Source organism: Populus alba, chromosome 8 (genome assembly GCF_005239225.2).
Source record: "Populus alba chromosome 8, ASM523922v2, whole genome shotgun sequence".
NCBI classification, from domain to species: domain Eukaryota; kingdom Viridiplantae; phylum Streptophyta; class Magnoliopsida; order Malpighiales; family Salicaceae; genus Populus; species Populus alba.
In genome coordinates, this window is record NC_133291.1 from 3,750,178 (window position 1) to 3,764,503 (window position 14,326).

At 34.9% G+C, this 14,326-nt stretch overlaps 3 protein-coding genes and 1 non-coding gene across 6 annotated transcripts; 1 reads left to right on the forward strand and 3 right to left on the reverse strand.

Moving 5' to 3' along the window:
* Positions 1-631: 631 nt before the first annotated feature.
* Positions 632-4,080, reverse strand: LOC118052255 (uncharacterized). Its single transcript, XM_035063169.2, has 6 exons — positions 3,838-4,080; positions 3,588-3,633; positions 3,378-3,461; positions 2,004-2,169; positions 1,625-1,898; positions 632-1,527 (listed from the first exon to the last, which is right to left on the reverse strand). The coding sequence occupies exons 1-6, from the start codon at positions 3,889-3,891 to the stop codon at positions 1,336-1,338; spliced, it is 816 nt and encodes a 271-aa protein (XP_034919060.1). The 5' UTR covers positions 3,892-4,080; the 3' UTR covers positions 632-1,335.
* A 4,805-nt stretch (positions 4,081-8,885) lies between these two features.
* On the reverse strand, positions 8,886-12,242 carry LOC118052254 (PRA1 family protein A3). 3 transcript variants are annotated; one of them, XR_004688158.2, is made up of 8 exons: positions 11,837-12,242; positions 11,523-11,563; positions 11,354-11,432; positions 10,038-10,124; positions 9,861-9,949; positions 9,682-9,753; positions 9,419-9,592; positions 8,886-9,244 (listed from the first exon to the last, which is right to left on the reverse strand). XR_004688158.2 is itself a non-coding variant. In XM_035063167.2 (7 exons), exons 1-7 carry the CDS (start codon positions 11,992-11,994, stop codon positions 9,489-9,491), a joined length of 630 nt encoding a protein of 209 aa, XP_034919058.1. In that variant the 5' UTR covers positions 11,995-12,242; the 3' UTR covers positions 9,249-9,488. The 3 variants fall into 3 exon arrangements, 1 of the variants encoding a protein (XP_034919058.1); XR_004688159.2 differs by lacking the exon at positions 11,523-11,563 and having other exon boundaries at positions 11,354-11,471; positions 11,837-11,978; XM_035063167.2 differs by lacking the exon at positions 8,886-9,244 and having other exon boundaries at positions 9,249-9,592.
* Positions 12,243-12,950: 708 nt separating this feature from the next.
* Positions 12,951-13,024, reverse strand: TRNAV-CAC (transfer RNA valine (anticodon CAC)). Its single transcript has one exon. It is a non-coding gene; the product is annotated as a tRNA-Val (tRNA).
* A 585-nt stretch (positions 13,025-13,609) lies between these two features.
* On the forward strand, positions 13,610-14,321 carry LOC118052382 (probable glycosyltransferase At5g20260). The gene is made up of 2 exons (XM_035063355.1): positions 13,610-13,846; positions 13,929-14,321. The coding sequence occupies exons 1-2, from the start codon at positions 13,610-13,612 to the stop codon at positions 14,319-14,321; spliced, it is 630 nt and encodes a 209-aa protein (XP_034919246.1).
* Positions 14,322-14,326: the final 5 nt, after the last annotated feature.

Here is a 14,326-nt window from a genome sequence, read left to right on the forward strand (position 1 = left end):
TAGACAAGCCTAACAATCTAGGCCTGTCATCCTTTCCACGCGCAGATGTGTCTAGGTTTCGTATACGCTAGACGTTCAAGCCTAGCAATCTAGGCCTATAAGCTCATAACCTATATTAGCCCTTCTATTATTCTTTTCACACGGTTGCATAAAAATAATTAAGACATTATTTTTTATTTCCTTGCTCACAGATCATTATAAGTTTTTATACAAGTTTATAGATGATAATCCATGATTCTAATGAAAAAAAAAAAAAAAGGCTTTTCATCAAAATATAAAATAAATACGAGATGATAAGAAATTTTTCTTTTAATAGCTTTTAATTTTTATTCAGAAAACCATGTCCTTGATAAAAAAAAAAAAAAAAAAAAGAGGCTTTGTCTGATAAGAGAAGAAATGCATAAATAAAACGAGAGGATTTTGATTGATCGCGTTTATTTTTTACCATTGAATTTAAATAATTGAAATTTTTTCAGGCTATTTTTTTAAAAATCATCACAAAATCAAATAAAATTTGGTTTCGATGCTGGATCTCAACGTTGAAAATAAATTCTGTAAAAAAATTACACAAAAAAATGCAGGCATTGGTGAAAAGAAATATGAAAATGAGCTCAGATGCTGGATCAAGATATAAAAGAAAGCCGACGACTCTGGAGGTCACACTGAATGACCAGATAAACTACACATCAATTTCCATATGAAGCTCTGTAGCCTACAAGATCAGGGGATGAGTGATTAGCGAAGATGAGCAAAAATAAAGATCAAGGTCAAATACGTAGCCATTATCAACATATCATGCACCGAATGGCTCAATTTGATCTTCCTTGTGTCCAGCTTGGATCTCAGATTCCAAGGAGATCAGGTAGTCAGCCTTGTTTGCTTGAGTGAGGTATGCTGGTCAAAACAATTAGTCAAATCATTGGGAGTTACTTAAACAGAACTCCAGATCAGTATGTATTTACACAACCAGTTCATACGAGGAAATCTCGAGCTGAAAGATAAGTTTTTCAAAACATTGGGGAAAAATTGCAGCAATGATGTTTCCCTGTCTACTTGCTCCAGTCTTCTAAAAGATGCAGACTGAATCCAGATCAATGCCATCCCAACCACTTAGCAATATAATTATAACCACAACACCACTAGTCAAAGACAAGCCTTGGAATTCTTTACCACAGCGCACCCTGATAAGTGATAGGTGTTACCAAACCAAGAAATTACGTTCCACACAAATTCTCTCTAAGATTTTGGACTTCCAGATTCATGCAGTGAGAGGCTTATTGGAAAACCTTAAAGCTCTCTAACATTTTGGACTTCCAGATTCATGCAATGCGAGGCTTATTGGAAGAACCAAACCTTAAAGAAGATTGCTAGAGCCAGTTGCAAGAGGAACGCTGCAACCACCATAACTGCAAGATCATTCCCCTCAACAAGGGTCTTGAGATTTGAAGCAACAAACATGCCCGAGTCAACACCAGCAACAAGTATAATGATCCAACGAAAAGCCTCAATTGGGACAACCAACAAAAACTGAAAATATTCCACAGGGTATGCATAGGTCTTTTAAGGCCCAGGAAAAGATAAACAAACAAACGAAATATAAAAAGCCAGAGTTGGTGATGCTTACCGAGCTTGGAACAAAGATGAAAAGAGAATATCCCCACATGCACCAAAACTGTATCAACTTAGGATTTGATTCCAGATAACGAAACAAGAAATAAAATGCCAACGGCACCACAATTGCGTTGCCGTAGACTGAAAACACTGCCACATTCACATATCCAACGTCAAAGCTCCAAGAAGATTTGTGATCAGTACGTTTCTGTATGAGGTAGGTGGCAAGGTTTCCGAGAGAAGCAAGCACAAATATCAATGTAGTTGAGACCCAGACAAGTCCGTATCTAGCATATTAAAAAATGAAATGAACAATTAGATGCCAAGTGAAAGTTGCATCAAGGAAAAACATACAAAGTGAGGGGGGGGGGGGGGCAGAGAACCAAACTCACAGATCAGGGTTTGCGTCAATCTTGCTGAAAAAATCACCACCAATAGGATAAAAAGAGCTCATCAGTCTGTTGACAACAATATCTGTATCCACGTTGAAATATTGCATGTATGATGAGATACTAAATACCCCCTTCCAATTGTTTGGTGGTTGTTGCTCAAATCCCTCTGGATGTAAAAGAAAACGGGGCTGTTAGATATGAACAGAAACTGATAACATCCTTGAAAACAAATGCATCCTTAGAAACTTTGGTACAACTAGACTGCTACTAATATAATAATGTAAAGAAAGATATGCATTTCCTGTTTCCTTCTTGGCAAATCAAAACACAGATCAGATTTCTCAGTGAGCAGCATCATGACCAACCAAAGCATTGATTTGTACCATACAGCCATATTTTAGTCCACTTAACAAGATTTCCTAGCTGAATTAAGAACAGCTATATTGGAAAATAATATTTGATTACGAAGAAATTTTGCTTTGTATGAGCATTCTAGAACTATACTAATTAAAAACATTAGTATTTACTTTTTAGAAGTTAAAAATAGGAATCTACTTCAGATTACTGACATCCAACTTGAGATTACATCGTTTAACTGTAAACTCTACTCCTCCAGGCCTCATCTGTAATCACCACTGGGAAATATGAAACCCCGCCAAATTATAAATTCCATTTAAACAGACCAAATGAAAAGCTAAAAGGTGATTGCCCAAAATCAGATAATCTTTGTCATTAAACACATATAAATTGAAGGGTCTGAAGTCTATATTTAACATTTTCAAGGAATGACAAATAGGAAAGGTGTTCTTGAATTAAGGTCACAATTACTCTAAGCACATTAGATGTTGTAACCTAAAACAACATGATTGCAAGGAATAAACCACTGATAGCAGCAAATTCACTAATCATATACAACGATATAGCAGATGCCAGATGTCCCCAACACCATGATGTCATTGAGCTATTAGTTTTCATGCTTCCATGGAAACAATGGATGCAGTCCGTGTTTCATAGCTACAGAAATTCATTACAGAAGCCATGACAAAAAACCTCAATATATGCTTGCATCAATAATTACTTTCTATTGTTTATATTTACAACAATTAGGCTCTCTTCTTAGAACCCAATAATAGTATTCCTCCATAAAACATACAAAACCCCGGAGAAACACATTCAAGGAGCACTCCCCGTTACCACGAGCCAAAATGATATCTTTTGGAAGAAAAACTACCAAATATTAAAATTTTCAAAGTGGGGAAACCATATTCAAGAATTCAATGAAATATCAGCAATAATAGTAAAACTGCAAAAAAACTAATTAATCTTGAATAACATATCCATAAACATGCACAATGAATTATTCAAAACCCATACCGGGTGGACTTCCAAGAGTTTGATAACCGCGGCCACTGCCTCCATTAATATTTGGAGGGAAGGTTTGCATACTTGCTTCAGGAACTGCACATTTAAGTTCATAAGCAAATTTTCATGCTCTAGAATTCTATAATTTATAGTAACGAATTCAACTCCAACCATAAACAGCAAAACCCTAAAAATCCAAAAAAAAAAAAAAAACTCATTTACCTTCATAATTCACGATAGTTTTTGCTTTTTCTTCAGTGACCACGGCCTATAAAGAAATTGAAAATCAAGAAAACTTTTGATGTTAATTAATGCTTTATTACTTAGTAGCGTTTTGCAGTTAAGCCACAGGACCTATTAGCAGCGAGCGATTACTACTTTCCAGACTAATCTCAATATCCATTCTAATTAAATAAAAAAAATCAATATAATTAGCTTGGCTTCTCTAAATAGAAATGAATTGGATACTTACAGGTACGGAACCGAGCAGATGGCTAGAAGGGAGATTTCCGTAAGATTCGTCCATCGGCAAATTGAGATCAGACAGAGTCCGGTTTGAAGTAAAGGATTAGTTAAGTTTTCTATTATTGGGATTGGAAAGGGAAAAGGAGCCCTGAAGTTTTGTTTCTTTTCTCAGTTTGGAAGGAAGAAGGAAGAGGAGACTGGCTGGCTGGCTTGCCCAAGGCTGTTAATTCCGTTGTTAATTCTGTTTGGGGAGGTATTTTATTTTTTCAATTGAAATGAAATATTTCAGTTTTGAAATCTTACAGCGTGACATTTCAAGATTATACTGTTTATATTTATATATATATATATATATATATATGCAATAAACATAATTTAAATTTAAAATTAATTATAAATTATACAATATAAATACAATATCAAACAAATATAATTTTAAAATATTTTAAAATAGTTAAGATTAAATAAATCTTTAATTTAAAGTAATTCAACTTAAACAAAATATCAAAATATTATAAATTAAAATGTTTTAACATAAATATTTTAAATATAAAGTAAGATTAATGTTATCAAAAACTAATAAAATCTAAAACATCTCTTATTTTACTTAAATTTTTATAAAGTATAAACTTGAAAAAAAACAATATGAATATAAACTATATATATTAGTGATAAATCTAATTTAAAAAAACTAATATCATTGTTAATGAAAATAGTAATAATAATTTTTAATATTATTGTTATTAAAAATAGTAATGAAAAAGAGTTTTTTATACTTTGATGGTTTAATTAATTAAATTGAACCAGGTTTAATTTGATTTAATGACATTTCATGACTGGAACGGAACAAGTGGAATGAAACCGGAACATTTCGAATATAATTTAGCTGAAAAATACGGAACAAATTAAAATTTAAAATAAAATAAAAATTGTTTTGTTTTGTTCTATTTTTTAATTAATATAAAATATTTCAGTCATTCCAAATAAAACAAAACAGAATTGACACGTGCCCATGAATATCACCATGGCTTGAAGTTTGGGCTTATTGTTTCGTTTTGATAATGATTTTTTAAAAATAAATAAATAAATTAAATGTCATTTGAGTAAAAAAATATCATAATAAATAATAGGGTATGAGTTTAATAAATTAATACAGATTTTTAACTGAATTATCAGATTTTGTTATTATTATTATTTAATTTAGATCAGTACAAGTCAACCGATTATTATATCAACCTGCATGCTGACATCGAATACACTTGCGATGGTTGTCAAACCTGAAGTGTTACCGGTGCAATTAGTGTGGTGAGACTACACAAGACTTCAATGAGAAATCTGGGATTTTTACAGGCTTGACTAAAGTGTTTTGTGCTTTCGCTTAATACATGGTTGGATTAAAATATTAGGGTCTATTTTTTTTTTTTTAACAAAACAAGTTTTCTATATTCTTCATTATTTGCGTCAATAAACAGATAAAATTAAGAAAATATATAGGAGAAGAAATAAAAAGGCGAATAATGTTTGGGAGGCCATGCCTTGCTTGATTGGGGGTTAGGGTATTTATACACCTTATTCTCCACGATTATGATCATGGCGTGTTTGACGTAGAAATAATGATTATTGGCCTGCTTTCTTGACAAATGAAAATGCAGTATACCTGCACTTGATATCTTAGCCTAACAGTTGAAGGGACTTTTATATTTTTTTATGGTCTACATCCTGTACACGCAAGCTGGTCAAACGTAAACTTACATGTACGCATGTCACCCCTGCGATGCCTTACATATTTTTAGGCGAGTGAGCCAATCAAGAGATTTTCATGTGATAACAAAGTTTCATGCGACTTGTTACTTCTGAAATAAACAATAAACTGTGTCGCCTATTATTCTCTTAAAAAAATGTACAATTATCTTTGTTTCGTGTGCCGTGTACAATTTTAAAGCCGTTGATTCGTAAAAAATAAAACTCGGGCTTTTTTCCTGGCCAACCCCAGACGTGGGTGTCGTTATTTGCGCCAAAAGCTAATTTTGATCCTCATGAATCACGTGCTACATGCCCCTGAAAGCTCGAGTTTTGCACGCGCAAGCAACACCAGTTAACCCTCGTCTGCCAATCATGCAACGACAGAGAGTGTTTATGGTGATTATTTTTTATTTAAAAATAATAATTAAAGCTGATTTTTTAAAAAAATATATAAAACTAAAACCGATTCAACCCGACATGGTTTCGGTTCGGTTCAGTTATTTTGAAGAAAAAACCAATTCAAACCAGTTTAGCTCATTGTTTTTCCTATTTGGCTCGGATTTTCCCAGTCTGGCTCGATTTTTCAGTTTGGCTCGGTTTTTTCAGTTTGGGTTCAATTTAATTTTTTTTATTTAGACTTATAAAACCAAAATCGAACCGAACTGGTCGGTTTTTTCAAAATTCTAATAAGTTTTTTTTTATTTGATTTTTTCAATTATTTTTTTTATTTAATCGATTTTTTAATTTTTTTACTCATCTCTTAGTTTTACCCATGTGAGGTAAACAAATAAGTATTGGTTTAGAGTGAAATTAAATACTGTTTTTAATATGTTTGTTTGTTTTATATAAAAATAATATTTTCAAACATAACTAAATTTTCTAAACATAAAAAAAGAAAAGAAAATAAGATTTAGAAAAATAAAATATATTTTTATTGTATATGTGTTTTTTGTGTAGTAATAAATTTTAATTAGATTTGAAAACCAAAACATTATGTTTTTTAATACTATAAAAGTGTCTCGTGTTATATTTTAATATTATAAATATCCATATAATAGCATCTGAAAGTCTATTATACAAGCTCATCCATCAAAGTGTTCATTTAACTTGCCATACACAATAGAAAATTTACATTTATAAACACTTAAAAATATATATATTTTTGAGATAAATATATATTTTTACTTATTTATTTACAAACTACACAAACAACTTCATCATGCATCCCCTTTGCACCAAAATTCCATAAAAGGCGCAGCCTGACCACCTCCCTAACCACTCCTAAATCCTTGCAGGCTTGCACTTCGGCAGCCAAGAGCAACAGGTTAGTGCATGATCTGTGGTTATGAATGCACTTCATGGCGGTAAAGGTGTGATATTTTCTGCTTTGAAGTCCATTTAGAAAGCCCACCTCGCTCTGGGTCCATCCAACATACAGCTTATGGCCCACTTCTGACAAAGTCTCGATTAGGGGTGAGCAAAAAAACCGAAAAACCGAATAAACCGAAAAAATCGAGAAGAAAAAAACCGAAAAAACCGAACCGAAAAAAAAACCGATTAAAACCGATTAATTTTTTTCCAAAAATGTTCGGTTCGGTTTGGTATCAACTCACAGTCTCACAAATTCACCACAATTGCAAATTGAAATTAACCATCTCCATCTACTGGACCACAATAAGATCACCATCTTCGATTCTCCATCTCATCCCAGCTACACAGTAAAAGGTTGAGTAGAATTTTTTTTTTATTATTTTTGTTCTTATTTTAATATGTTCTCCTATTGATACGAGTCCTTCCATAAGAAAAAAAATACTTGAAAACGGAATTGGACCCCCCCTTTGATTGAATCACTCGTAGTCTCGTACCAAATATAGCAATCTCTGTAATCAAATAAGTTTGCTTCTATATATATATATATATTTATGCTGACTAGCTGTATCAAACTCAATATATACAAACTCAGCATGTATATAAAATTATATAATAGCAGCTAGTATATATAATTATAATATACAAACTCACAACATATATATCAAGCATACAGCATATATATAACATATATATACATCAACTCACGAGACTACGAGTGATTCAAATCAAAGGGTCCAATTCCGTTTTCACTCGTATCAATAGGAGAACAAAATAAAATAAAAAAATTCTACTCAACCTTTTACTGTGTAGCTGAGATGGATGGAGATGGAGAATCGAAGATGGTTCTTATTGTGGTCCAGTAGATGGAGATGGATTAATTTTAATTTGCAATTGTGGTGAATTTGTGAGACTGTGAGTTGAGGGATGGAGCGGCTCAGGAGAAGGAGAAGAACAAGGACGGCTGAAGTATCAAGTATAGATGCTAGGGTTAAAAAATTGACGCGATTTTTTTTGTATTTATAGTACCCTCAAACCGAAGTTTTTTCCGGTTCTGGTTCTGAAACCGATACCGAACCGAACCGAACATTTTTGGAAAAAAATTAATCAGTTTTTTTTTTTTCGGTTCGGTTTTTTCAGTTTTTTTTTTCTCGGTTTTTTCGGTTTATTCGGTTTTTTGGTTTTTTTACTCACCCCTAGTCTCAGTTCATCCGAGTGCATTCAGATCCATCACGATACGAACGTAATCCGTAACGGATAGCCTCTGCTTGTCCATAAAAGTCTCTCTCTCTTTTTGCTGAAAACTCCCTGTTCAATGGCAATATGATTTTCCTTTGATATAGGCTGGTGATTGTGCGTTGTCTCGGTGGCTATGGTTACCTTTGTCGATGAGTTGAAGAAGCCATTTGTGAGTTGGCAAATAATAGCAATGGAAAATGGAGAATAGATAGGTTTTAGTCGCGGCTGCTTAGCGTTCGATATCTACAATAGGAAATACATAGGCAAATTCATTATATATGGACTTACGAATTACTGTACGAAACTATTTCCACGCAGAAACTAGTGCTTCATTTCCGACGAAGATATCCTTGCATTTTTTCATGACTTGACTAGAAAGTTTCACATGGAAACAGAGAAATTACAGGATTTTCCTTTGAACGAGGCTTGGCATCTGTGGTCTTTACAAAGGCGTTGTGGTGGGCAGACCCGAAAATGATAAATGACGACCTGAGCTTTCATTTGATGGCGGCTTCAGTGTCCATGGTGGAGAGAGAGACTTGTTGAGGGGCATCGACATCTCAGGTATTATCCTAATAATTAACTAGCACTTTCATTTTTTTCTCACCAAAGGAAAAGGACGAGGATACGATCCTCACAGGTATTGTACATTGTATTTTTTTTAAAGGGTTTTTTTTTTAAAAATAATACATCAAGATCAATAAAAAACATTTTAAAAAAAATGTAAATTCAATACTTTTCAAAGTAAATATATTTCTAGAAAGCATAAAAAACAAAAATTATCAGTGTAGCAGTAACAACTACTGGGAAGCAATCACAGCGAGTTTTAATTCTTACGAAGGACCAATATTTTGATTTTCCCTAGCCAGACACGGTGCGTTCTTCATTCATGATTGTTTTTCTGGTTCATTGTATTCAGGAGACCACAGGCCACAAGTCTAGAGCTTACAGGCCAGTAACCCCAACCACCGCCCAGTTTGTGATCTGGTCCCAAGGAGTTACCATTGCAGTATCACCAAAATGTAACCAGTAAAGCAGCTCCATCCCCAAGCCATTCGAAGCAACTAATAAATCATGAAAAATTCAATTATCCTTAATAGACCGCACAACAACAATGCAGGAGTAAAAGTAAATAACAACTCAAAATTTTGCTAAACTACAGAGCAGCTCTAAATGTTGATTGACTCAATTATATTAAGATGAGAACTATTCATTTACATTTTACAAAGAACACTCACCCTAACTGAGACACAAGGTTACGGGGCAGGATTCACACCGACCCTGACATCCTTTTAACCCAAAAGGGAGTTAGAGATCACTATAATTACGCCAGACTGCACGAAATTCTTCACGGAATGTGTTGAGGCGTGCTTTCAGATTAGGTGTTTTGAAGCTTGCATGGAGCACAATGACTGCCAAAGAAAATAAGATTCATCAATTATATGAAAAAATTCTCTCTCAAGAAAAATTTAACCAAATACAGAGAAACTGTGAATTTTACCAAGAAGGCCACTTATGAGCGCCCATGAAATATACAAAAGACTGCCAGAAGCATACCACAAAACAAAACTGACTGCAAAAAGATGTTAAAGAGAAAGAAACATATGATCAGGCATCATTGATTCCAAGTCAAGATATTCCGGGATTGATTATGAAATTGAGCCTTGAGATATTAATTACCTGCTGAGAATAAAAGGACAAACAATAAACGAGGTTGGCCAAGAATGTACACAGACTTTTTTGCTGATGGACGACCACGGATAACAGGCCTGAATAAAACGTGCATGTGTGGTAAGTACAACCAACATCCATTTCAGAATTGGCCTATGGAGGATAAATTAGTAGTTACTAACTCACATATGCCGAGGCCTCATTTTTGCTGCCAAATGTGGAGAGAACTTCCTAACAGTTCTTGTTACTCTCTCACTGAAAGTAGCTGCAAAACTGCAAGAGAGGGGGACAACCATGCGTCATGCTTGCTGCATATATCATATCACAAGAACAATAAAAGTAAATAGAATAATTATAACACTACACAATCAATGTCCAACCCTCCCCCAACCTCCACAACTCAAAAGCATAGAGTAGCTTGCACAGAAAAAGAGAAGACAGCAGCCTACTCTTAATCAGAAATGAAATTTTCTTCAAACACAAAAAATCAGATAGCTTGTTAGTTGATTTGTTTTCTCTAACGTAATTGTTGTTAACTGCTCCATTCTTCCTCTCTCTGCAGCTGCTGAAGTGGCATGATTTATGCTCATTTGACTGGATATAAGATGACAAGTGGAAGGACTGAGAGGCTGCTTTTGCCGGGAAGGATGATAGGGGGGGGGATGGATAGGGTAAAGGAGAAATATGGGAGGAGAAAGGATGGTATTGTTTGGCTAAAAAAGAGTGGAGAGGATGGGAGTCAATCCATCCAAATGGAGAGGATTGAAAATTACAAAGAGGGAAAAGATGGTATCCAATCTGCATAATTTGGGAGGATTGAAAATTACAAGTGAGGAAAGTTAGAAATCCTTCCAATCCTCACTCAAGCCTCCATCCTTTTCGTTGAACAAAGCAAACAACCAATCCTTCACTTCTCACCCACATTGCCTCCTCCATCCTTCTCCCAATCCATCGTAAAAACACATTGCTAGGAAACTAAACAAGCACCCAGCACATACATCAACTCCATGCCAAGCATGAATCTTTTATGGAATATCCTTCGAAATCTATTTATCAAGCTAACTCATCAAAATTACATATGCAACTACTTCCATTTTTCCAGACCAATTTTTCTAGTTGAGCTGAGGAACGACGATAACACATCATAAATTCAAAGATGAATTGATGCTATCTTTAATTTTGACATTCATGCTCCCACATGCAAATAGAAAACGGTCAATTATTATCTCCCATATCTTCCATGCCAAAATCCAGCAAATTCAAGAACATCAAAATTCATAATAAACAGTATTTGTTTAAGAAGAAAAATAGTAGCATGAAGTTTTTTAAAGAACGTAAAAGCACTCAATTACTTAGTTTGTCAGCTACTTAAGAGTAGTTATCCTGAAACAGAAACATCACAATAATACAAATTGAATCATTCTAGCATTACCAAAATTTCAACCACAAAAGAAACAACAAGAAATTTGGAACATAGGACGTTCATTGATTAAGTAGTATACCTATCATTAAGGAAAGCAATGCTTAGAGCCGACAACGCAGTGGCTAGAATAGCCAGTGGCCTTAAGATACATGCAACACCTGAACCCAATATAAAGATCAGTTCTAAACACCAAAACTCTGCATAGAAAACAATTAAAATATATTAATATCGGGGCTTTTGTTCCTTACCAAGAATAAGCAGTATCAAAATGAAGTAATTTGTCCGATAGCTGTTCAAACACAGAAACACGCATAAACAAAATAAAAACAGATTTTAATTCAAAACTCAGCAAATTTAATAGGAAATTGAAAAACCTCATACAGCAGTTAATTAATGAAAAAGCAATCAGTCGCATAAAATGTATGGAACCCTAAATTGTGCATTACTATTGACTAACACAAACAAAAAGACCAAATCGAACTACAAATATGCAATTAAGGCACAAATAAGCATGTAAATACAATCATCAATAGAGAGAGCGAGTGGGGGGGGGGGGAAGTACTAGTAGGAATTGCATTTGAGGCGGCTACTCCATTTCGAGTAAGAACGAGGAATGGTGAATCTGGAGAAGAATTCATTAAGAGGACGAGGCGGAGATGTCCAATCTACTTCCTTTAATGCACCGATTAGATCTTCTGCTGTTACGTTTCCCCAATCCATCTCCCTCGGATTTTGGTAATTATTAACAGCAATAACTATAACACTACGTGTGCTGATTATTGAAAAGTTCGATTTCGTGTTTTTCTTTTCTTTTTAAGAACAGAGAAAATCAAGTTTTATGATGCTGGTTATGAGATTCGAAATGGAGAGGAGAAATGGGAGTTCAGCAACGCTTTTGTAAGAAAGGGTGATGTTTGTCGACCGCGAAGAAGTTTCTTCTTTCTAAAGTGAAGATACCGTGCGGTGGGATTTAATTTATTCGGGATTAAAACTCCTTTTTAAAGTAATTTTTATTTAAAAATATATTAAAATAATATTTTTTTTAAAAAAATTTATTTTTAATATTACTCAATTAAAATTATCTAGAAATATATATAAAAAGTTAAAACTAATTTTTTAAAAGCCATTTTCAAAAACACATCTAATCTTTGGAAGAAATCTTCATTAGAGCCCTAACGTACTCGTCATCTTAATAAGGTCCCCATTGTATTAATAAATTCTTAATTAAATCCTTACATCAGTTTTAATTAATTAAAATATTAAGTAATCACTTGAGTTTCAGATGATTTCACTTTTCCTTGAGAAACTATTAAATTTTGTAATTTATTTGTTTTTATATTTTAAAAATATTTTTATTTAAATTTTTTTTAAAATATATTGATACGTTGATTTCATTGATATGATGGACAAAATTTTGAACTTTTTTAATATGTCCTTGGCATGATATGATGGGGAAAATTTAGTGAATTCATGACTTTTTAATGAAAGAAAAAGAGATTACATAAGTTTTATGGGATTACTTAATAATTTTATCAGCTAAAATTAACAAAAAGATTTAATTGTTGCTATAGATCGGGAACTTTTTCGAAACTTATGTGCCCAATCTAGATCGCTACTATAGATGGGAAACTTTTTCGATATTTGTACTAGGAGAAAAGTTAAAATAATAAAAGTAGTGTCTGAGCCCGGGTTCGAACCGGGGACCTCTAGTGTGTGAGACTAGCGTGATAACCGACTACACCACCCAGACAGAATCTGCAAGTTTTTGCCTTACTATTTTACTAAAAGTAACATGGTGACCACCCCACCCCACCCCTCGTATCACAGGCAGTGACTCTAGCAGTTGCTTGTTTTGGAGCGCAAAGAACCGCTGCGTATTGTTTTCTTGTGCAATAACTTTGGGTAGCTCATCAAGTCTCTGCTTTGCTACCTACCTTCATCTCCAACCTCAAAACTTCCAAAACAATTTAGGAATTCTAAGGTTTAGATTAACGAAAGCTCTCAGCTGTATTTTAGAATGTCAACTATTATTTACTTTCTCTGTCTTTCTCTCTTAACTTCAGTTTCCAAATCCATCAATGACTCCACCTCACTGTATCTCTCACCCACCATATTCTTCCCCAATTACCAAAACATGCTAAGCTCTTTCAAAATTTACATTTACACCCCTTCGAAGCCCTTTTCCTTCTCTTCTCCCACTGAGTCTCTTTTCTTCACTTCTCTCCAAGCCAGTCCCTTTGTAACCCAAAACCCAGAAGAAGCTCACCTGTTCTTTGTTCCGTTCGCCTCCAATCTCTCGACGCGCTCAATCGCGCGTTTTATTAGGGACCTCAGAATGGAGTTCCCGTACTGGAACCGCACTCTCGGCGCCGATCATTTTTATGTATCCTGTGCCGGTCTGGGTTACGAGTCTGACCGAAATCTCGTGGAACTGAAGAAAAACTCGGTGCAGATCTCTTGCTTCCCGGTACCAGATGGTAAGTTTGTGCCGCACAAGGATATTACCTTGCCTCCACTCGCGAGGATCACACGCGCATCACACGCTCCGGGGAACAGGACAGTGAGGTATCTGGTAAGACACAATGGGGCCAAAGATTCAAAATTGGCCAACGAATTGAGAAATGATTCTGATGGAATCCGAACCGTCCAATGAGATGACTTCAGTCGAGAGACTAGGGAGCAGCATGTTTTGTTTGTTCGAGGATGGGGCTGATATTTCTGGAATAGGTGAAGCGTTGCGTTTTGGGTGTGTGCCTGTAATGGTAACTGACCGTCCGATGCAGGACTTGCCGTTGATGGATGTGCTCAGTTGGCAGAAGATTGCTGTTTTTGTGGGGTCCGGTGGTGGGGTTAAGGAAGTGAAACGAGTGCTGGATCGGACGTGTAAAGATGATGAGTGCGAGGGAACGAGGAGATTGGGTGTGGCGGCGAGCCAGCACTTTGGGTGGAATGAAATCCCGCAGCCGTACGATTCGTTTTATATGGTGATTTACCAGCTTTGGCTTAGGCGGCACACAATTAGATACCCCCGGAGAGAATTTGTGTAGGACCT

Bases quoted from the DNA above. Each gene is read 5' to 3' on its own strand.
- LOC118052255 (XM_035063169.2), bottom strand. From the start codon at position 3,891: ATGGACGAATCTTACGGAAATCTCCCTTCTAGCCATCTGCTCGGTTCC. The intron at 1,899-2,003 runs GTGAGTTTGGTT...TTAATATGCTAG, and splicing joins ATTGACGCAAACCCTGATCT to ATACGGACTTGTCTGGGTCT. The intron at 1,528-1,624 runs GTAAGCATCACC...GAATATTTTCAG, and splicing joins TCATCTTTGTTCCAAGCTCG to TTTTTGTTGGTTGTCCCAAT.
- LOC118052254 (XM_035063167.2), bottom strand. From the start codon at position 11,994: ATGGATTGGGGAAACGTAACAGCAGAAGATCTAATCGGTGCATTAAAG. The intron at 10,125-11,353 runs GTATACTACTTA...CCTCTCTTGCAG, and splicing joins ATTGCTTTCCTTAATGATAG to TTTTGCAGCTACTTTCAGTG. The intron at 9,754-9,860 runs GTAATTAATATC...ATCTTTTTGCAG, and splicing joins TGTCCTTTTATTCTCAGCAG to TCAGTTTTGTTTTGTGGTAT.
- LOC118052382 (XM_035063355.1), top strand. From the start codon at position 13,610: ATGGAGTTCCCGTACTGGAACCGCACTCTCGGCGCCGATCATTTTTAT. The intron at 13,847-13,928 runs GTAAGACACAAT...CCGTCCAATGAG, and splicing joins ACAGGACAGTGAGGTATCTG to ATGACTTCAGTCGAGAGACT.